General features: G+C 36.9%; 1 protein-coding gene across 4 annotated transcripts in view; it reads left to right on the top strand.

Annotated features, from left to right (window-relative positions):
* LRR (capping protein regulator and myosin 1 linker 1 leucine rich repeat protein) overlaps window positions 1-24,986 on the top strand; it is a 1,021,987-nt gene that overhangs the window by 252,195 nt on the left and 744,806 nt on the right. For all 4 annotated transcript variants that reach the window (XM_090381859.1, XM_090381857.1, XM_090381858.1 and 1 more), the window contains exon 11: window positions 16,733-16,774. In XM_090381859.1, coding sequence (XP_090237985.1) covers window positions 16,733-16,774 — 42 coding nt within the window. The remainder of the gene's footprint in view (window positions 1-16,732; window positions 16,775-24,986) is intronic.

Here is a 24,986-nt window from a genome sequence, read left to right as displayed (position 1 = left end):
CTTATGTTACCCATTTATGGACTAATTCAATGGAAAGGTTCAGTGAAACAGAAGTAGTTGCTCCTGACATCTCAAAGGCTTTTGATCGTTTTTGGCATAAAGGTCTTCTAAACAAGCTTCCATCTTATGGTTTGCCAACTGTTTTTAGTAATTGGTTATCCAGTTTTCTCTCTGATCGCTCACTAAGGGTGATGGTAGATGGCTCTCTGTCTTCTTACTTCTCCACTAATGCCGGTTCCCCCCCAAGGTTCAGTTCTATCCCCCACTCTTTTCCACTTGTATGTTAATGACTTTCTTCCATTGAGTGGAAATCCTTTCCATAGTTTTGCCGATGATAGCACATTGCATTCCACTTTCCATTTTGAGAAACCTTGTCCTGCTCAATCAGCTTCAACTTCTCGAAAATCTGCTACCAATTCCTAAAATGCTGGTCTTCAGGTAATTTTCCAGTGGGACAAAGACAACTTAGTTGATTTCAACCCTTCTAAAACTCAGTCTTGTCTTATTTCTCGCAAAAAGGATTCTTCTGCTCCTATGCTTATCTTTAGTGACACTCTCATTTCTAGGCAAAATGATATATCTCTTTTGGGGATTACCCTGACTTCTAATCTCTCTTGGCACAAGCACATTACAAATATTGCTTTCTCTGCATCTAAAAAACTTGGTTTTCTCTTTCGCTGTTGGTGTTTTTTTTTTTTTCAAACAGCTGCTCACTCTGTATAAATCGCAAATCCACCCTGCCATGGAATATTGTTCCCACATCTGGGGTGGTGCCCCCAAAACCTCTCGCCGGCTTCTTGATTCCATTCAGAAGAGGGCAATTAGGTTAATTAATGATTCATCTCTAACAGAGTCTCTCGACTCGCTTTCTCATAGACGTACTGTTTCTGCTGCATGTCTCTTCTATAGATACTTCCATGGGCACTGTTCTTCTGAATTGGCTTCTATAATTCCCACTCTCTCTTTCAAAACAGTCTGAACACGTGCCGCCACCAGCCAACATCCATTTGCTGTCCAATTTGAAACCCACAGAACAACTTTTCATCTTCCTCATTTATTCATTCAACTGCCGTTTTCTGGAACAACCTTCCTTCATACGTATTTCCTGAAAATTACAATCTACAGAAGTTCAAGTCGAATGTCAACAAATATCTTCTTTCGTCTTCTCAGCCTCAAACCAAGCACGGTACTAAGTACTATAGGTTCTAATACCTCTTGTGTTTGGGGTTCACATAAAAAAAAAAAAAAAAAGTTTCGTATCCTGTTCTAAAACGAGTTTGTTTTTTTTTGGTTGATTCTCATCAAGTATTCTTTCTGATCTGTTAGTAATGACCCTTGTGAACAACTTGTAGATGTGCGATAATCAGCTAATTGGTCTATAATTACCAATTTATCATTTATGTCCTTTCTTATGCAGCAAAACTATGATTGCATTATTCCACTGCTTAGGCATCACACCTTTTCTGATGCACTTTGTGAAGAGCCTTGCCAGTTTTTGTGTTATGTCTCTTCCTCCCAATTTTAACAACTCTACAGTAACTTCATCTTTCCCCGGGTATTTCTGATTCTTCATTTTCTTCAATGCATGTTCTACCTCATCAGGAAGAATATCGGGTATGTTGTATATGTTGCTAATTTGCGATCCATCTTTCCCACTGCTAGCATCATTCCCTCGCTCTTTGGATAATTCTCTATAGTAGTCTTTTGCTATTTGAATTATGCCTTCTCTGCTATTTATAAGTACACTATCGCTATTCTTCAGATTCAGTATCATTTGTCTTTCTGTATTACTGCTCATGGCTGCTGATTTAAGTCCTTTGTTTTCCCTTAATGCTTGTTCTACTTTTCTTGTGTTAAATCTTCTTATGTCCTCTCTGAGTCTCTTTGTAATTGCTTTGCATAACTCAGTACACTCAATTTTTTCTTTGTCATTGTTTATCTTGCTCTTCATTTGTCACCTTCGGTTCATCATAACAAGTGTTTCTTGACTATTTTTTTTTTTCTTTTGATTTCTTTTTTCTCTATAGGCATCTTGGGCTTTACCACTTTCAGAAAGTTGTAATATTCCTTGTTGATATCTTGGTCCTGAGCAGTCTGCAGAAGCTAAAACTTGTTCTTAAATTCCAGTACATACTGCTTTTTCTCCTCTTCTGTTATCTCAAAGACCTTTGTATTATTTCCTCGAGTCAGTTTTTTCCTTTCCTTTCCTACATCTATATCAAGTGTACATCTTACCATTCTGTGATCTCTTCCAACATTTACCTTATTCAGGACGGTAACATCATTCACAATATATCTTCTGTTAGTGAGGATGAAGTCGATTTCATTAGTTGTTAATCCGTTTGTTGTCTTCCATGTCCAATTTCTGTTCACCCTTTTCTTGAAAAAAGTGTTCATTACTGACAATCCTTGAGATTCTGCAAATTCCAGAAGTCTTTCACCTCTTTCATTTCTTTCTCCAATTCCAAAATTTCCTATAGTTCCTCTTTCTGCGCTCTTTTGTCTTTTTCCAACCTTAGCATTGAAGTCCCTCATAATAATAGTGTAGTGGGTTTTCAGCTCCTCTAGAAGACTCAATTTCAGTGTACATTTATTCAACATCTTCATCATCATGGCTCAATGTTGGTGCATAAATCATTATAACCTTTAGCTTGTACTGCTTAGAAATCTTGAGTATTATTCTTGACACCCTTGGTGATGTTCTTTTGAATTCCAAAATGTTGTTTTTAAAATCTTTATAGATCAGAAACCCAACTCCTCCTTCACTCCTTTCACTGTTTCCATTGGTGTACAGCAGATTTCAACTTGATAAACTTATAAGTAATTCATTTCTTCTTCTTGTTTCAGCCAAACCGATGATATTCCAATTCACATTTTCTAATTCCTTTTCCAGCTCTAATATCCTGTATTCACCGATGAGCGATCTTATGTTGTAACAGGCCAAGTTCAATTTCAGTGCATGTCAGCCTGGTCGTACCCAAAGATTCCTCGCACCCTCTGTTTCCACTGTGATCCTCTCGCTGCCATTAGAAGGTGAGTGAAAGCCACTGAGGACTGACGGCCATTTGTTTCGTCATGCTGTCATATGCTGGAGGGTTGGTCCCACCATATAGAATTTAAATACTCTCTCAGACCACCGTAGTTGCCTTTACGAAAGCAAAAACCCTTCCCTTGACCCCTGATGGTAGTTACCACTTTGAGTAAATCCCACTTCAGCACACTGTGATCAATGCCACCAAGTGGATCCTTTATCTGCAGATTCTTAATGCATGAAGAATCACTACTGATAATCAGATCAAGAGTATTACTCCCTCTAGTCGCCTCCCGAAGATGCTGATGTAGAAAACAATCATCTAATAAATCCACAAAAGCCTTGCTAGTGTGTGAGTGACTAACCCACAAATTCCAGTCAATATCTGGGAAATTAATATCCCCCATTATAAGACTCTCGGATTTACTGGCCCACTCTATTTTCCTGTATAGTTTCTTATTATGCTCATCAGAGTCATTTGGCCTATAGCACACTCCTACTCTCAATTTTGATCTCCCAATGCTTATGTCACACCAGACTGACTCGATACTGCACTGCCCAGCAATGTCGACTGGTGTCACTTCCTTGGATTTTATGTTTCTTAACTAATAGCATAACCCCTCCTACCTCCCTTCCTGTCCTATCTATCTTTCATGTACACATTGTACTCTCCAAATTCCAGTTTTGCATTCCTTATATCTGTGTGATACCATGTCTCTGATATCCCATATCTGCCTTTGATGTTTTGAGCACTACCTCAAATTCATGAAATTTATTTACCAAACTCTTAGCATTGGTGTATATGCATGCACCTGTTCCTCTTTTAGCTACCCGAACACAACCATGCGTTTACTTGTACAGCAATGACTCCCAGCAGTCTCTGAAATACCCTGCTTTTTTTTTTTTTTTTTTTTACAGGCTGCTGCTCATTCTAATAGAAGCAGTGCAAGAATCAATTTTACTTATGCCAGTGGCTACTGTTAATCTCTTATTCCTTGTATCCCACCAATCTAGCACCGACCCACCTAACAGTGCCGCGATAGAATCAGCAAATATTAGGGCTGAATTTGAAAGTGTCTGCAATTCTTCCCATACACGATAAGAGGGAGTATATGATGAGAGCCTTGTCGATCAAATCAGCCCTGGAATGATTGTGCAAGGCTCAAGGTGTAGAATTTTTTTCAGCCTGGACTGTACTTGTTAGAAGGAGAGATTGCTTCTACAGGTATGGGATACACTTAAATAGAAAGAGTGCAAGAATATTTGCTGATGCTATTGAGTCAGTGTTTGGTGGGTTGGAAAACTTCTAGCTTGGGGGGAGACAAAGAATAATAAATTAACAGTAGCCACTGGCAGAGGTGAAAGAGATTCTTGCACTTCTTCTATTGGAATGAGCAGAAGCCTGAAAAATAAGATGCAGGATATTTCAGAGACTGCTGGGAGTCATTGCGGTACAGGTAAACACATGGGTTGTGTTAGGGTAGCTAAGAATAGAAAGAGGTGCATGTATACTTGCACCAATGCTAGGAGTTTAGTAAATAATTGATGATCCTGCTCAGGTAGCTAACAAACTAAATAAATATTTTGCCTCAATGTTCACACATGAGGAGTTATTCAGTGAGAGGAATGCCAGAGGTGTATTCAACTCTGGCAGTAAGCTAGATAATCTTGTAATAACTGAGAGTAAAGTGGAGGAGAAATAGTTGAAGATAAACACAAGAAAGGCACCTGGGGTGGATGGGATCTATCCAGTTATATTAAAGGAGGCTGGAAAGGAAGTAAGCAAACCCTTAGCCATAATTATAAGAGTTTCCTTGGACTCAGGGGAGGTACCCATAGACTGGAGATGTGCAAATGTGACCCCAATTCACAAAGGAGGATCAAAGGCTGACACAAGTATTTATAGACCTGTGAGTTTAACTTCTGTTCCAGGAAATTTAATGGAGGCACTGGTTAAAGAAGCACTACAGGATCATCTAGACAAGACTTCAGTCATAGCTCAGACACAGCATGGTTTTGTTAAGGGGAAGTCTTTCCTGACAATTTGATTGGATACTATGATGTAGTCACAAAAGAACTGGATGCAGGGAATAACTTTGATATTATATACTTGGATCTTAGAAAGGCTTTTGATACTGTTGCACATGGAAGACTGCTGCACAAATTGGAGCAGTGTGGCATTGGAGGCAAATTGCTGCTATAGATAAAGGGATGGTTGAGGGGGAGAAGACAGAGAGTGGTAATCAATTTACACTGCTCTTCGTGGACTAATGTTATTAGTGAAGTCCCTCAGGGTTGAGTGTTGGGTGCATTATTGTTTTCTGTATTTATAATAATATTGATGATAGTATATCATGCTTAATGTCCACGTTTGCAGACGATACAAAGGTTGGCAGGGTTGCTAAAGATACTACTGACGCTATGCTGCTATAACAGGATCTGGAAAGGTTGAGCAGATGGACTGAGAGGTGGCAAATGAAGTTTAGCATTGACAAATGTAAAGTACTACATATGGGAAACAGTAACCCCAGAGCAACGTATCAACTCTGTGGTACTTCGCTGACAGTGGTAGAGAATGAAAAGGATCTGGGGGTAATTGTGCAATTAGATATGAAGTTCTCTGAGTAGCTCATGGTGTAGCTCATGGTCAAGAGTAGCTCATGGTGTCTTGTCAAGGATATACAGGAATTTTTTTAGCAGGGATAAGGAGGTGATTATTCCCTTGTATAAGGCACACCTTATACAAGGTGTGCCTTATACAAGGTGGTCAAGCCACACCTTGAATAAACGTCTGGAGTCCTCATTTCAAGAAGGATGTAGAGCTGCTGGAACGAGTACAGAGAAGGGCAACAAGATTAGAGAATGGAACAAAGGGTTGATCTTACGAAGAAAGGCTTAAGGTTTGCAAATTACAGTGTGTGGAGACTAGGCACTGGCGAGGTGATCTGATAGAGGTGTATAAATCCTTGAATGGTTTGAGCATGCTGAATGCTGATGGAATTCTTCCTCTAGCTCAGAATAATCACCTGAGAGGGCATAAATTCAAATTGAGGAAAGACAGTTGTAGGATAGATGTGTGGAAATTTGCCTTTAACCAGCGGGTAGTTTTTTGTTGGAATAGACTTCCATCCCTTGTTGTGGAAGTTGATAGCCTAAATGAATTTAAGGCTCAGCTGGTTAGGTATTTCATTTGAAATACCAGTCCAGGAGAGGTGAAGTGGAAATTTTTTTTTTTTTTTGGCTGATGCTGCATAAGCTTGCTTTCTTGCTTCATATGCCTCTACTAATGCTTATATGAGACCCATTAAATCAGTCTTTTCAGGTATTGAAAGGTTTGGCATTGGATCTTTCTGGCTACTTTTTCTTTAAATCGTCATACTTACCAACGCCTTCTTTAATTATTACAGGATTTAAGAAAATTCTACACTGATTGTTGTCCTCTGTAATTAAATTTAAAGATATTTTCATCTCTACCATGAATGAAGGTTTAGATCGATTTAATTTCATTGCAGTTAAAGGAATTACTACATGTTCCAAGAGTTTTTCCTTTTTTTTTATGGTTTTGAGGGCAGATTCTAAATTACACCTTTTGTTGAGGTCAGTCCAGTACTTTTCACCTTCCTTGGGTTATTAGCACTTAATGACTCACTTGATTGCTTTAAGGCCAATTTTGAGAAATGAAAAGTTAAAACTACCTACATGGTATATTAAAATCAGACATGTGAACACAAAATGCTCATAAACAATATGTAACCTAGCCGTGACTGGAAAACAATCTTAAAATGAAAACAGTACTGCTGAGCAGTGTTGAGCTAAAAGGAACTCCATGTGAGGCCTATAATAGTTCCCAAAGAGAAATTTTATAAACAATGCATCAATAAACTTCAATTAATTAAAATGTCTAAGTGGATGCCCCTTGCCCATAATACCATGAATTGGGAGGATGTAGCAAGTGTATGCAAGAAATTGTGTACACAACTGTATTTTCTCCCTCATTATATTTAAATGACTATAGAGTTTTACAACCATGGAATCAGAAAACTTGCACCAGTAAAATGAGCTGCTAAAAATTAACACACTTTTAAATTTCTCACTGGTGCAAAAAAATAAATTTTGGAGCAATAAATAGACACTTTCCAAGTTTCTCCTTGTCATGAATTGGAAATCCTTGTGGTATTTCCATCTTCGCTGGCAATTCAGCAATTTTCCTGGTAATTTCAGTATTTTAATGGTTAAAAGTTAATTTTAATAGCAGAATAAAATAATGCATTCAACTGTAACAGTTGATTTGAAAATGTAACTGAAGAGTATTAAATGATTTCTTTTGAATGGCTTCTATGGCATTCAAACATTTACTAATGGGTAATTCCTCCAAGAGCACTTGCAGTAAATAGTGCTATATCATGGGAAATAAATTATTTTTTATATGTTTTTTATTTTTAACTTCCAAGAGGAGAGGATCAAAAATATAGGCTGCTGAGTGAACCACCCTCTATAAAGGGATCATTCTGCTGGAAACAGTGAAATTCATTATGAATATTTTGAAATTCCTCTTGAAATTCATTCTATTTTGTAACTTCTTTTGAAATTTATTATGAATATTTTGAGTCCTCATGTAATTATCGAAATATTGCATAAAAAATGCAGAAATTTACATTTTCACTTCCTATTACCTGTGTCTCTCTCTAGGCACCTCCGTAGCCAGGTGGGAAGGAGCTGCAGCAGTGTGTAGCACACGCTTCTTGATTAGTCCGGGGTTCGAGCCCATCACCACCAAATACGGAGAATGCAGAAAGATGAAGGGAATGACCACCGCATATTCCCGTAGCAATATGGCCTTAGTTGCTAATGCTTCTAAAAACTAAATAACAATATAAGTGTCTCTCTGTGGGTGTAGGAAGTACTTTATTCATTTGACATAAAATATTTATACACAAACGTTCATCCCAAAAAAAAAAAAAAAAAAAAAAAAAAGGTGAAGAAAAAGATTTAAAAGCCACTATTAATATTCTAAATAGAAACAACTTAGTCACAGAACAAAACTAATAACCCTTATCAAAATACCATTTTATCTCTACTGATAGATCCACCAACAGTTAATTGGAGGTCATTGGGTGGGGTGGTAAGCAAAAATTAACCAGAGTTTTACCTATTGGAAATTGATGATAAAATCACTTTCTTAAATGCCTCTCACTCCCAATTAAAAATGTGCAGAAGGTTGATGATTGTGTGCTGATTGAAAACCTGATAGAATGTAGCGTAATAATTATTAATATAATTATTGAACTATCCACATTGATGAAATGAATTCACATTCAATTCTTTGATTCACATTCTTAGAATTCACATTCCACAGTTTAACTTTTTTTAAACTTAAAGCTAACTAGATAGGAATAAAACAGTAACAAAATCACAAACCAACCAGCTAGTAAAAGTTAATTATCATAAACAAGCGAATAAAACCATTTTAGTAGTTATGGTGGTCCATTAGCATATAAAAAAAAATCAAAATAATAGCTCATTTTTATTAGTGCTTTTTAAATATTCCTCCTTTGATATAAATTTGAAACATGAAAAGACCTTTTTACTATACACTTCCAAAGATGGGAGGACTGTTTTATTTAATAAATACAGCTTTAAAATTGAATGAAAAAAATCAGTTGACAAAAAGTAAAAATGACTGATGGATTGGATTATCTTACATTGAAACATACTAAAACAATTAAAAATAGGGCTTAAAAATTCATGGTTTGATCTAGCCTTTGCCTATTTAAAACTAGAAAAAATACAGTAATCCAGTGTAGTATATGTTGTTTGATTTTTAGGAGCATTAGCAACTAAGGCCATATTGCTCCGGGAATATGCAGTGGTCATTCCCTGACCTTTCCGCATCCCCCGTATTTGGTGGTGACGGGCTTGAACCCCGGTCTAATCAAGAAGCATGTGCTACGCACTGTTGCTCCTTCCCACCTGGCTACGGAGGCGCCAGTGTAGTATATGCTATCCCACGTTAACAAGAGTGGGATTGCATATATACACTGGAAACACCAGGACTTCTCTTTATTTCAGATAACAAAAACATGAGTACATTAAATTTGCCAAAAAAAAAATAGATAAGAAACTTGATGGATCAGATTTAGTAACATACTTTATAGAAATGAGATATTATCCTATGTTCGATCAAAAAACTATACATGATAAACTAAAAATAAAACTTAAACTTGAAACAAGTGATACAGTTGTAGTCAGACTAATTAAAAGGATGATCACCAGTGCTTTTTTTGTGACAGTACGCAACAGTACGGCGTACCGGCACCTTTATTAACAGTGACATGTGACATTTGAATGCAGTGCACTTTGAAATTTGTAATATTCCGTAAATTTTTTTCATGTGCTTATCTACTATTCAAATAAGCTTAAAATTATTTAACTTAATTTACATTTTTCACTGTCTATTGTTAAGATATTTCCTATATAAAACTGTATAACCATTTTTATCATACTAAATTACTCAGTCAGACCTCTGTTTAATTATTTTGAATTCCCCTTGGAAGTTACATTTAAAATAGTTTCCGTTGAGCGAGAAATTTTTCATATAGCGAATGGATTAGGAGAGAATTAACTTGGTACGCCCTGTTCGCATTTCTGGCCTTCAGCAATTAGTGCTGCTCCGCGAATTAAGAGAGCTAAAGGGATTACCATTCTACAACTTAGTGGTACCTGGTAAAAACTATCCGACCACCCGTCCCACATACGGAGAAGGCACGCTGGTCTGCAGTGAGCAGATCAAGGTGTACAGTCAGTCCTCGTATAGCACGATAGTTGTGCTCCTAGGAACCCTTGTGTAATGCAAAATCGTGCAATATAAACAACAGGCCCTATGGAAAAAATAGGGTTAGTTGCCGACCACCCAAGATTCAACACACATTTGTAATCAAAACATTACCAAACAATAAATAATCGTAATAAAATACGTAAGTATTTTATTACGACTATTACATAATAAAATATTGCTACTGCTTTTGCTTCTGTCGTAAGAAAACTTGTTTTTTGTTTGATTTTCTATCCAAACAGATGACAGCCGTTCCATCTCTTCCAATTCTTTGTGGCTTAATCTAATGGATTTTAATTACACTTTAAGTTGTTCCTGCTATGAAAGTTGTTTTTATTTTCTCTGCATTCTTTGTAATTCTCGGCATTGCCTCATTTAGGTCTGTAGCACGTGCAATATCACATGGTCTTTCATTTCGCTCAAAGTGTTTCACAATTTCATATTTTTTCTCTGTCGACAGAGGCGGACTGGCCATAATCCTTACCGGGGGAAACCTCCAGTGGGCCGGAGGCGGTGTGATTTTACCCATAAACCATAGTATGAGGCCACTATAAATTTCCCCGGGTAAGAATTTTTGACCCAGTCTGCCTCTGTTTATTGATATTGCTTTTCTTTTTCTCTCTGAATCTGTAGTGTCTTCACCAGGATGCTTCCCTTTCACACCTTTTAAAGTATTTTACTCATTTTTAGGGAATAAAGCACAATTATAAGATGAGGAGGCACGCTTGATACACATAAACAAAGCTGCGCGCGTGTAGCAACTGATAAACAACACAGTAAAGACAGAGATACACTATTAACACCTCACATTTTACTAAAGCACATTTCTGGGGGTTACTACCATAAAACAATAAAAACAATTTCCAGTTGCGTTTCTGCTAGTGGAATCTGTTATAAACTGGTAGTAAACTCGATCTAATTGCATTTGCGATTATACCGATTGCTGGAATTGTGTTGGTTTTTATGTTATTATGGTGAAATATGTTTCCCCTTCACTGATATAAAAAACATAAATACATTTTCAGAATCTTCTCTTCATTCCTATCATGTTGCGTTCGGTTGGGGTGATACTGCATTCGACTGCCATTTCTTGTAAACACAAAGGCAAATCGTGCATAAGCGAATTCGGTTTGTGTTATCCAACCCGTGTTTGCACTACACGAATTCGAGGACTGACTTTATTCCCAATGGACTCTGGTCCACCTTCTACTGCAGTGGTGTCCAAACATTTCCCGTACAGAGGCATTCAAAAAAATTCAAAGTTAGATTTCTTTAGTGTGTTACATTTTCCATATCTTGTTGCATGTAAAAGTAAAATTGAAAATATTCAAAAATTTTATTAAGTACAATACACAATTACATTTGCTGAACAAAACATTTAATGAGATTTTTTTTGATAATTAACAAAATTTAAAATGCTGTTCTAGTTCACTCTCCGGGCGTGCTGTAGGTTGAACACCCTCGTGAATCAACCGTAAGCACCCCGTTCGAGAATTAGAAAAGTGATTTTCTTTTACCCCGACAAATAATCATTTGTTGTTTCGCGGAAGTGCGTTATCCACATTTTACCATAAATTTTCCCTATCTCTGTTTACATGGTCACAGTACCTGAATATCCGAACGACACTGACATTTTGGACAGTTTCACAATTCAAATTTAAGAACTAGTGACAATACCGATGACAAGAGAAGGAAAACAAGGACAACGGAGGTATTAAACCTTCTAAGCATGAATTGTTAGCATTTGGTGAAAATGAAGTTAGAAAATTGTCAATTAGGTTACAGTTAAATGCAATTCATGGATTTCGGGGGTACCTAATTGAAAAGATGGTTTCGGAAGAATTGAAGAATTTGATGGACGCTCCGAGTATGATACCAATTTCATCGAGTGAATTTGAACGAGGATTTTTACAAATGAATCTGATTGTCAGCCCAACCAGAGTTTCCTTGATGACAAAAACAGTTTCTTCACTACTGTTTCTTAAAATTTTATGCCCACCGCTGACTTGCTTCGATCCAGCAAAATATGTTGATTCGTGGCTACTTCGGAAATGTCATTCAGCAACCGACACACACAAAGAGGAAAAAAGAAGGCGGCATAGGGTGTCGTATGAAAACTTAATAAAAATTTGGAATATTCTACAAAAACTTTATTATAAAATTATTTTTACTTATGTTATTTATTTTTACTTATTATTTTTAGGGGCCATAGTCTAACGAAGGACCCTTAAAATGTCACTCGGTTGTCCGTCTGTCTGTCACAGCATTGTATCTCTGGAACTACTCAACCTATTGACTAGAAATTTTGCGTGGGTTTGCACATCAAGTGGGCCAACATAACGCCATATTGATCATTGTTGATAAAAATTTGTCTGAGAAATGGAGGGGGGATAAAAATGTTGTCGACAACCTATAGCTACACCGTTGGAAAGAGCTCAACGAGTAAAATATAATTTAAAAATTAAAAATGTCAGTGCCAGACAGGAAAATGTGAGTAATTTTCGTGTCCCCCTCTCTATTTCCGTTGCTAACGGAGCAAAAAATTTAAAAATCACATTAGCTATGCATTATTCTATGCTATCATTTATAATTAAATGATAAATTTTATATGTGTTAAAATTAAAAAACCAATTTTTTGTTGCACTTTGATAGCGCACTTCTTGTACTAAGTAACTCCCCTTTTGGTGGCAAAAAGGTTGCTAAATAGTTAATAATTCTATAAAGGTCATTTATAAATTTTGCGACCAGAAGAATTTTTAACAATGTTCAAAGCTGGAGTTGTCCCGGCAAGGAGATACTCAGAGAGCCAGTGTTGAGGCATTAGTGATGGAGAGGCACCTACGCGGAGTCATGCACGGCCCTCACCTGCCAGTCACTTCTTCCCCGAGACTTTAATCGCTTCTCCAGGAAGAAGTCGGAGTCGCTTCTTCCACCCTTGGCATTCACAACAACTGGAAAAACTCAAATAGACAACATTTTCATTATTTCCTCAGTTTTAGGCCAAACCTATTTTATTCACATTTTACTTATTTTTCTATATGTACTTCAGTAATTAATTTATACTTAATAAACTGTGTTAATATACTAAATTTGTTGTTCTTATTCCAAAAAACATTACTACGAAAGTAACAATATCAGGAAAACAAAAAATTTAGAGTACTTTTCATATCGTTTTAATTTTCAATTTTTCCTGATAGCAAAGAATGAGTACCGGCACCTACTTTTTTACAAAAAAAGCACTGATTACTATCTGTAATTCTATTTGAAGAACGGAATTGTAGTTGTATTTTACAAAGTTCCTGTCAATGCTCTCCCCAAACTCCCTGATGAATATCATGTCCTTTATCTAGGGGCTCAACCATGAGAATGGTAATCACACAACTGGATTTCTGAGTGGCAACTGGAATATTTTTTCTTTGAGTTCTCCTTTTTCGTTTCTGAAGCCTAAAGTATTTTACCTTTCCAGACTTAGGTTTCTAGGTGCAAAAGAAGTGAAAATACTTTATTCTTATTTCTCCTTTTGTCTTTCCAAAGTACCTGAAGTATAATGGAACACCCTGTGGGCATTAAAATCAGTGGAGCACATCTCTTTATCACTTAAGAAAGTTTTTTCCCAAAAAAACAGTTGTCTTACTTCAGTCTAGTTGGTCTTGCAACAGAAGCTTTGCTCAGTTCATTAGTGGGAAAAACAATGAACTGATATTCACGAATAATGGTACTCCTCTACATTTTGTGCTAAGCATCCATGCATGGCGAGGTAATCAATTTTAATAGATGGAAGGTGTGTGTGTGTGTGTGTGTGTGTGTGTGTGTGTGTGTGTGTGTGTGTGTGTGTGTGTGTGTGTGTGTGTGTGTGTGTGTGTGGACAACTTTAATTTTTAGGAAGATGTGGGCCACTTGGATGGCAGCTAGGATTTCAGATCCAACAAGTTGGGTTGGGCTAAAAAAAGAACAGATTTATAAAACCCATCCAAACTCTCTTGATGAATTTGGAGGGATGGGGGGGGATGTAAACTGTTTTGAGCAATGGTCCTGCCAATTTTATTTTTTACAGAACTGCATCTGGACAGATCAAAAGAATATATAGGCACCCCCTCACTTATGCAATTCTTGACTTCTGTAAATTCGACTTTACGTAAGTTTTTGCAAGCTAGTGTAAACTTTAAAAAATCATGGAAATGCATTTTGCATCCTGTAGAAATAAATGAGTGTATTGTGAAAACATCACAATGTGAATCCAATTTTTTTCTTTCTTTGTTTTTTTTTTTTTTTTTTTTTTGAGTAATTTGTTCCAAGACCTCGGAAGTTGGAATTTTCGCTATATAACTAAGCTATTTATCGCTCTAAAAGGTCATTTTTAGCATGAGTTGAGGATTAGATGATGCAAGAAAGCAAGCTTATACAGCATCAGCCAAAAAAAAAAAAAAAAAACCCTTCGCATTTTACTGATCCATTCATTCCAAATGTTTGTCTAGTTCTGCCTTGAATTTATTTAAACTATCAACTTCCACAACAACAACAACAACAGATGGTGCCCCCTCAGGTATGTAATCACAGCAAGAGGAAGAGTCCCATCAGCATTAAGCCTGCTCAATTCATTCAAGGCCTTATACACCTCAATCAGATCAACTAGCAGGTGCCTAGTCTCCAGCCACTGCAATTTGCAGAACTTAAGCCTATTTTCATAAGAGCTCCCCTTTGTTCCCTTCACCATTGTTGTCCTTCTCTGTACTCGTTCTAGCAACCCTACACCCTTCCTGAAATTAGGCTTCCAGACCTGTACGCAGTACTCAAGGTGTGGCCTGACCATTGCCTTATAGAAGGGGATAATCACCTCCTTATTCCTGCTCCCAAAATTCCTGTATATCACTGCCACGACCCCCATGACCTAATCTGGCAGCCTGTTTGCACTGCTCAGAAAACTGCGTATCTGATTGCACAATTACCCCCAAGGTCTCTTTCATTCTCCACTACCCTGAGTGTAACACCACATAGTTAATACATTTCTCTTGGGATACTGCTACCCATATGTAGTACTTTGCATTTGTCGATGTTAAACTTCAGTTGCCACTTTTCAGCCTATCTACCCAACTTTTCCAGATCCTGTTGCAGCAGCATACTGACATTACTGTTATTAAAAACTCTGTCAACCTGTGTACCCATTGACCACCACTCTGTCTTCTCCCACTCAACCATTCTTTTATCCATTGTAGCAACTTTACGTTAATGCCATACTGCTTCAATTTGTACAGTAGTCTTCCATGTGTAACAGTATCAAAAGCTTTTCTGATATCCAAGTATATGACATCAAAATTATTGTTCCATTATAAGAATCAAAATGTTCCGTTACAAGAATCAGTTTTGAATGGCTTTGTTGATATTTTTCTAAAGAACATTTCTGGAGGTTACAGCCATAAAACAATTATTTGCACTTTCCAGTTTATTGGGCTTTTTTGTTAGTGCAATCCATTATAAACAGATAGTAAACTTGATCTTGCATTTGTGATAATCCCGATAACTGGAATTGTGTGAGTTTTTACGTTATTAGGGTGAAATGTGTTTCCCCCCTCACTGAAATCTTCAGTGAGGGGGGGAAACATAAATAAATTTTCAGAATCTTCTCTTCATACCTATTTTCTTATTACAATGATGAAAGAAAAGCAACCAATGTAAAGTGCAAGTGGTGGCAGTTCTAGGAAACCAAACAAAATTGATTTAGAAATGAAGATGAAAATGATTAAGAAGTAAGAAGCAGGACAAAGTGTGCCATCTATTGCATGGGAATTAGATCTCGATGCTTCAATAGTAAATACTATTTTACAGGACAGTGCGCGTATAAAAGAACATGTTAAAGAATCAATGCATTTAAGATCGAAAGTGATCACAAAACATCATTCAGGTGCTATATCGAAGATGGAACAGCTATTAATAATATGGATGGAAAATCAGATTCGAAAGCAAGTGCCCATGAGTCTAATGACCATTCAAGCAAAAGCAAGAAGTATTTATGAAGATATTAAAGATAAGTATGGCGAACTACAAGCCAATTCATGGCAAGCAACGGGTGGTTTAATAGGTTCAACCGTCACACAGCTTTGCACGTTGAAGTATGCAGTGAAGTTGCCAGTGCCGATTCTGCAGCAGAGAAATTTTGTGATGTGTTCGAAAAAAACCCTTCTAAATTTCCACAGCCCTCAACCTCTGCAGCGGTGTACTTATCAGTTAGAGACATTGATTCTGGCAATGATGGTCAAAAGGTAAAACTTGCCTGTCCCCTCCCTTTTATTTTGTTATTTTATAATTTTAAAATTTAGGTAATTGCACACTTTTGTTATTTTTTCCTTCACATGAGATAAAAAAAAAAAATTGAATATATAGTTATATTTACATATTTGTCAAACATTTCTTTTTTGCTTCAATAAAATTCAGCTGCGAGAGCTGCATGTGCTGCATAAGCATTTAGGGAAATTCCGACTTACATAAAACTCAACACGTAGAGTTCCGCAGAATGCAACCCTTAAGTAAGTCAGGGAGTGCCTGTATTGGAATGTGGTCTTCCATTCATTTAATGGCATTACACCCTGAAAGTCAGTTCACAGACTACTTATGTATATACTCTACTTTTATAGTTAAAAGAGAATAAAAATAAGAAGTTAAGTATCAGACATTCTGTAGATTTTTTAATAGGATAATTTGATATAGAAAATAATAACCACACTGCCAGTCTTGTTTATCATCTTTTTTGCACTGTTTAAATTTATCATTCAGTAGTGCCATGTGTTGTTGAATTAACAAACTTAATATATTTAATGTTGTTTTTGTTTCTGTTTATATATATATAATATTTATTTAATATATTTTGTCTATAGGTATTAACAGCCTGTGTGGAATTATTGCCAAAATCACTCAAGGTTGGTTAAATATGGAAGAAATTTATGTTGTTATTTAGATATTAATGTATTTTTATAAACGTTATTTAGGCTAATGAAAAATTAAAGATGCACATAAAATATTCTGAAATAATTTGTTTCAGGGGTCACCTTGATTTATTCTCCTTTCTGGCATTAAGTATTTATAAGGCTTCTGTAATAACCGAGTGATCAGGAGCAGGAGTGCAATAGCACACGTTCTTTGAGTAGACCAGGTTTCAAGCCACTGACTACTAAATAAGGTCAATATGCCAACTTGCACTGGACCAGTGAGATAGGTTATGATCCATTTCCTGAACATGACTTCCTGAGGAGGTGTCCATCCTGCAATTTATTGACAATGGCTACACATTTATTTTTTTATTTTTATATAGCCAGCATTATCTGGTAACAGGATTAGTGAGGTAGATATCCCTTCTCCTCCCTTTGCCGTGATGGAGCATTCTCCAGTGATTGATGTACTATGCCTATAGAAGCATGTGTAATACCAGCTTTCACTTTCGAGTGAAAAGATCTTTAAAGAAATGTTTCTAATTGGCAATTGGATTTGTAATCCAGCCCTCTCCTCTCTAAATAAGTGGCAAAACCATTGTACTGTATAGACAACAGCACATTGTAAAAATACCATTTGTACTTGCCATGAAGTGTTAAAAGGGATTCAAATCTAGATATGCTGTGCCATGATTTTTTGTGCTTGTGTGATGTGCTCACTGTGTTATGCAAGATTTTAATTTTCTGTATGATCTTTAATGATTGTGCAGGCCATAGGAGATGCTTAGCCTCAGTTTCACATCCCTCAGACCAAGATTTGACACATCTGGCTCTGTGTTGAAGCAGTATCATCTTGAAACATGGGATTGTTTGTGGGAAACTGTTTGCAACATGAGATGAATCTAGTCACTCTCAATATCAAGTTGTCAGGTTTTTCTTAAACAAAAAAAAAAAAAAAAAAGAAATTTTTTGTTGATAAAATTAGTTTTAAAAACAAAGAAAATTCAAATTGTCTGATATTTTAATTGTACTAATTTTGACATTTTGCCCTTTTTAACAATTGTTTATCTTGTTTTACATACTAAAGGAACTCTTTACTTGTAAAAGAGAAATTCATTGCAATCTGCAACTCTGCCTCGATTAATTCTTGGTGACCTGTTTCTGATATCTGTTCACTTCAAGTTCATTAATGAAAACACTCTTTCTACTACAGTATTTGAGCCAGGAATACTTAACGAATATCCTACTATTCTATTGATATTGGGTACATTTTCTTTAGAAACTTTGGGAAAAAAATCAATCCACTTGTGCACATCACTTCTTGTACACTTAACACTTTCCAGCAATTTCAACCAATTCTCATAAAACTCTTCACACAACTGATCCAGATTTACACATTCTTGGAGTTGAAAAATATCCATTGCCATTTCAGAATCTTGTTACTTAATTTCTTCTGTTTCCAGAGAAAAGTTTATTAACTTAGAACACTTATTATTCTCACTGAAGTCAGTTTTTTCCTTGGTATCGCAATAGATTTGAATAAAAATCACAACATTCATCAAAAATCTTTTTCATTTGCATTGGGGTAACTTTTTCAAAAAATTGCTTTTCGGAATTTCCGAAGTATTGATCCTGGATTCTTTGATTTATTTTATTTCTTATTATTGTCATTGAGTTGTATGAATTCATAATACTCAAGTCACTTTTCTCAAGAATTTTAATAGTAATATCTATCAATTCTCCAACATTGACAAAAAAGTTAAAAATCATTTGCAATTTTATTTCTGAATCTGTATCTTCACTTTGAAAGAAATAATTTGGAGAAAAATTTGAGGCAATCATCAGTACTTTGGAAATAGCTCTTAATAGCAGGCCAGTTTTGAAGTAATCTTTTGACAGCTGGTGTTAAGGATAACCATCTCGGTACATGGCATACCAGGCACCTCCGTAGCCAGGTGGGAAGGAGCAACAGTGCGTAGCACACGCTTCTTGATTAGACCGGGGTTTGAGCCCGTCACCACCAAATATGGAGGATGTGGAAAGGTCAGGGAATGACCACCACATATCCCCGGAGCAATATGGCCTTAGTTGCTAATGCTCCTAAAAAACCAAAACAACAACAACAACAACATGGCGTACGAAATCAGACCAGTCCAGCTCCACAAAGTCAAAAAATTATTGTTTTTCCTTCTTTTAGCTGATACAAAAAAAAAAAATTAAGTTTTCAGTACATTGTTTTCTATATCTACTTCAAAACTGTCATTAGCATATTTCATGGCATTATACAATATATGGTTAGCGCAATTAGCTTTAACAATATCGGCATTACTTGCCCTTAACAACTGAAAAACAGAGTATTTTGCAAAATTTACATTTTTATTATCAGCACTGTACGGAGAAATATTCTGGGTTAAATGTGAAAAGCCTCAAGCTTTTCTAACAACATTTCAGATATAGAGATACCTGTTTCATCAGCCCTTTCAACAACACCTAACAATTTATTTTCTATACCTTTAGTAGGATCAAAATATCTAATGCATATGGCAAAAAGCTTTCTGTTGCCATTGTTTGAAGCATCTGTAGCAATACAAAAGAACTGACTGCATTTAGCTGGATCATTAAGGATGTCTACAAAGTCTTCTACACTTTTAGGAGTTAGAATATTTTTAACTAACAGTTCTGATTTTGTTCTTCCACAACACAATTTTGTTAAAATATCGGAATCCTGGAATAAATGTACATTAAATTTCTATAAAGTTCAATATTCCTTACTATAACTTATTCACAACTTCACATTTCAACACGTGATAAAATACATTTCATCCTTCTCCCACATCTGGGCACCTCTGTAGCCAGGTGGGAAGGAGCAGCAGTGCGTAGCACACGCTTCTTGAATAGACCGGGGTTTGAGCCCATCAGCACCAAATACGGAGGATGCAGAAAGATCAGGAATGACCACCGCATATCCTGGAGCAATATGGCCTTAGTTGCTAATGCTCCTAAAAACCAAATAACAACAACAAATCTCCCACATGATGGACAATGAAAGTGAAAGAACAATATGTTCCCCGACTCCTTCTGCCTTTCTCATGGTAGGCAACTGTTGAAAGAACTTTGTTGCCAACAGTTTTTGAATAGTTGCAGCGTCATCTGATAGTCATGTTAGCAACCAACTTTTAACTATATTTACCAGGATGTTTAAAACATGATTTTCATCGTAAAAAGGAAGAAACCTACTTACAGGCAAATTAAAAATGTAAACAGTAAAAACAACCAAAAAAAAACATAAAGCTTAAGGGGAAAACTTAGGCCCTGGTAACTCTATCAGTGGTAGTGATTTGCCCATTCGGGGTGATAATAGGACCTATAGAATAGATATTGCTGCCCAGCCATTGTTGACACAAGACAGTCAAGATGATGTGCTTGCAGATGTTACCTTCGTAACATCTGCAAACTTGAACACTAAGCCTGATATACCTTAATCAATATCACTGATAAATAGACACAACAGTGGGCCCAACACTGAATCCTTGGGTATTCCACTAATAACATTAGCCCATGAAGAGTAGTGTCTACTTTGTCAGTTCCCACCACTTAATTATTACTTTGTCAGTTCCCACCACTTGATTACTACTTTGTCAGTTCCCATTGAATTATAAAAATGGATATCCTTTTATCCATTGTAGCAACTTGCCTTAATGCCATACTGCTACAATTTCTACAGTAGTCTTCCATCTACAATAGTAACAAAAGCTTTCCTGAAACCCAAGTATATGACATAAAAATGATTTTTGCATCCGGTTCTTTGTGACCACATTGTAATATCCAATCGAATTGGTCAAACAAGACTTCCCCTTAACAAACCCTTGCTGTCTCTGAATTATTACTGCAGTCTTGACTAGATAATCCTGCAATGCTTCTTTAACCAGTGACTCCATTATTTTCCCAGGAACAGAAGATAAACGAACAGGCCCGTAATACCTTCACTTGCCTAACCTCAATAAAGGAGGTTAGGCAAGCGAAGGCTGACTATGAGAAATCCTTGGAAAAGGATGCAAAGAAAAACAGACTTCTTTACTTACGTAAACTCTAGAAGAACGATGAAGAATCAGATTGGCCCACTTGACCTTGGTGGTTCAACTGTTGATTATCCTGCTCAAATTGCTGACAAACTGAATGAGTATTTTGCATCTACATTCACACATAAGGAATTCTGTAAGAAAGAGGAGGACAGAAGTTTACTAAACTCTAACAGGGAGCTAAATGATTTTGTAATAACGGAGTGCAAAGTGGAGGAGAAATTGTTGAAGGTAAACATAAACAAAGCACCTGGGACAGATGTTTTCTATCCAGTTATACTGAAGGAGGCATTGTGAGAAGTAAGCAAAACCCTTGGCCATAATTATGAGAGTACCCTTAGATTCAGGGGGAGGTCCTCATGAACTGCAGATGTGCAAATGAATCCCCAATTCACAAATGGGGTTCAATGGGCGACGCAAATAATTATAGACCTGTTAGTTTAACTTCAGTTCCGGGGAAAATAATGGAGTCACTGGTTAAAAAAGTGACGCAGGATTACCTAGACAAGGCTGCAGTAATAGTTCAGACACAGTATGGGTTTATTAAGGGGAAGTAATGTCTGACCAATCTGATTGGATACTATGATGTGGTCACAAAGGAACTGGAAGCAAAAAATAATTTTGATATCATATACTTGGATTTTAGGAAAGCTTTTGATATTGTTACACATGGAAGACTGTTGTACAAATTGGAGTGGTATGGCATTAAGGGCAAGTTGCTGCAATGAATAAAGGGATGTTGAGTGGGAGATGGCAGAGAGTGGTAATAAATGAACACTGCTCTACGTGGACTAATGTTATTAATGAAGTCCCCCAGGGTTTGATGTGGTGCCCATTGTTGTTTTTTGTATATATTAATGATATCAATGAAGGTATATCAGGCTTAATGTCTAAGTTTGCAGGTGATACAAAGGTTGGCAATGTTTCTAATGATAGTAAAGACAGTATGTCACTGCAACAGGATCTAGAAAAGTTAAGCACATGGACTGAGAAGAGGCAACTGAAGTTTAATATTGACAAATGGAAAGTACTGCCTATGGTTAGCAGTAACCCAAGAGAAACTGAAAAAGACGTGGGGGTAATTGTGCAGTCGGATATGAAGTTCTCTGAGAAGTGCAGATGGGCTGCCAGAGAAGGTCATGGAGTTTTGTTAATGATATATAGGAATTTTGCTAGCAGAGAAAAGGAGGTGATTATACCTTTCTATATAAGGCAATGGTCAGGCTACACCTAACCTGTACACAGGTCTGGAAGCCTCATTTTGGGAAGGATGTAGAGTTGTCAGAACGAGTACAGAGAAGGGCAGCAAGATTGGTGAGAGGAACAAAGGTTCTCTTACCAGGAAAGGCTTAATTTCTGTCAGTTGCAGCATTTGGGGACTAGGCACCTGCGAGGTGATCTGATTGAGGTGTACAAGGCCTTGAATGGTTTGAGCAGGCTCATTGCTGATGGGGTACTTTCACTTGCTGAGATTAAGAACCTGCGGGGGGACATAGATTCAAATTGAGGAAAGACAGTTGTAGAAAAGATGTGCAGAAGTTTGCCTTTTGCCAGTGGGTAGTTGATTTCTGAAACAGACTTCCATCTGTTGTTGTGGAAGTTGATAGCTTAAATAAATTTAAGGCTGAACTAGACAAACATTTGGAGTGACTGGATGGGTGAAATGGAAAGGATTTTTTTTTTTTAGATGATGCTCTGTAATTTTGCTTTCCTTTGTCATATGCCTCAACTAATGCCAATGCTAATATCACACCAAACTGATTCAACTTTGCACTGTCTAATTGTGTCAACTGGATTCACTTAGTTAGATTTTATGTGTTTCTTAACTAACAGCATAATCCCTCCTCCCTTCCTATCCAGTGTATCTTTTCTGTACACATTCTACTCTCCAAATTCCAATTCTTCACTGCTTATATCTGTGTGACACCATGTCTTTGATATCCTAACAATATCTGCCTTTGATGTGTTGACTAGCACTTCAAGCTCATCTCAAACTTGTATGAGATGTTCATACAAGTTCTAATACATTGATGTGAGCTTGCGATCAAATGCATACGAGTTGTATGATGAACCCCCCCCACACACACATATGCACAATGGTCTACTGCAGAATACTTCAGTTAGTTTGCAAACATCCACTCACCCAACATTCAACGAACCGACATATCAACAGGTTACAAATCTTTCCTTGTATATGCTATCGCATATCAGATTTCACTTTTATCCAAAGGATTAAATTACAATTACCATCTCGAAAACTACCTAAAAAACAGTGCATAACTGAAAGTGAATTTGGACTTCATAATGTTCCACAAAATGATTTATGTATTCAACAAGTTAGTTAACCAGGTGGTGAATAACATAAAAGAAACGTGACTTCCTAAATTGAATACACATGACAGTTCAGCCTTAGTATTAGTAGAGGTATACGATGCAAGAGAACAAGCTTATGCAGCATCAGCTGAAAAAAAAAAAAAAAAACCCTCCCATTTCACCCCTCCATTTGTTTCAAATGCCTGTCCAGTTCAGCCTTAAATTTATTTAACCTATTAGCTTCCACAGCAAAAGATGGAAGCCTGTTCCACCAATCAACAACCCACTCGCTAAAGGCAAATTCCCACACATCTATTTTACAACTATCTTTCATCAATTTGAAACTGTGACCCCTCAGGTTCTTAATCTGAGAAAAAGAGGAAGAATCCCATCAGCATTTAGCTTGCTCAACCCATTCAAGGCCTTATACATCTCAATCAGATCACCTCACAGGTGCCTACTCTCCGGGCAATGCGATTTGCAGAACTTAAGCCTTTCTTGGTAAGAGCATACCTTTGTTCCCCTCACCAATCTTGTTGCCCTTCTTTGTACTCGTACTAGCAACTCCACATCCTTCCTAAAATGAGGCCTCCACACCTGTACACAGTGCTCTAGGTGTGGCCTGACCATTGCCTTGTATAACGGGATAATCATCTCCTTGTCCCTGATAACAAAATTCCTATATATCATTGACAAAGCTCCATGATTTACCCTGGCAGCCCCTCTGCACTGCTCAGCGAACTTCATATTTCACTGCACAATTACCCCAGGTCTTACCCACTTTACACTTCCCTGAGTTATGTTCCATTGAGTTGGTACATTTCTCTTCGGTTATCACTACCCTTATGCAATACTTTGCATTTGTCAATGTTAAACTTCAGTTGCCACTTCTCAGCCCATTTTCCCAACTTATCTAGATCCAGTTGGAGTAGCATGCTATCTTTACTGTCATTAACACCCTGCCAACCTTTGTATCATCTGCAAACTTGGACAGCAAACCTGATATACCTTCATCAATATCATTCATAAATATACAAAACAACAATGGGTCCAACACCAAACCCTGGGTAACTCCACTAACAACATTTGTCCACGAAGAGCAGTGTCCATTGATTACCAATCTCTGTCTTCTCCCACTCAACCATCCCTTTATCCATTGCAGCAACTTAACTTTAATGCCATACCTCTCTAATTTGTACAGCAGTCTACCTTGTGCAACAGTATCAAAAGTTTTCCTGAACTCCAATTATATGATATCAAAATTATTTTTGGCATTCAGTTCCTTTGTGATTGCATCATAGTATCCAATCAGATTGGTCAGACAAGACCTCTCTTTAACAAACCCATGCTGTCTTAACTATTACTGCAGTCTTTTCTAGATGTTTCTGCTTCTTTAACCAGTGATTCCATTATTTCCCCGGAACACAAGTTAAACTAACAAGTCTGTAGTTACTTGTGTCACTTTTTGAACCCCCATTGTGAATTGGTGATACATTTCGTATATTCGATTAGGCCCTGGAGAGAGATTGTGCAAGGCTGAAGGGGTAGAATTTTTCTCAGAATGGTCTGTGCTTATTAACAGGAGAGACTGCTTCTACATGGATGGTATACACTTAAATAGAAAGGGTGCAAGAATATTTGCTGATGTTATCGACGCAGTGTGTTGGAAAACTACTAGCTTGGGGGGATACACAGAATAATAGATTAACAGTAGCCACAGGCAAAGATTAAAGTGATTCTTGCACTGCTTCTATTGGAATGAGCAGAAGCCTGAAAAACAAGATGCAGGATATTTCAGAAACTGCTGGGAG

The sequence above is a fragment of the Mastigoproctus giganteus genome, chromosome 9 (assembly GCF_048544385.1).
Source record: "Mastigoproctus giganteus isolate SK-2022 chromosome 9, ASM4854438v1, whole genome shotgun sequence".
Lineage (NCBI taxonomy): Eukaryota > Metazoa > Arthropoda > Arachnida > Uropygi > Thelyphonidae > Mastigoproctus > Mastigoproctus giganteus.
This window is presented reverse-complemented; position numbering and strand designations above follow the sequence as displayed.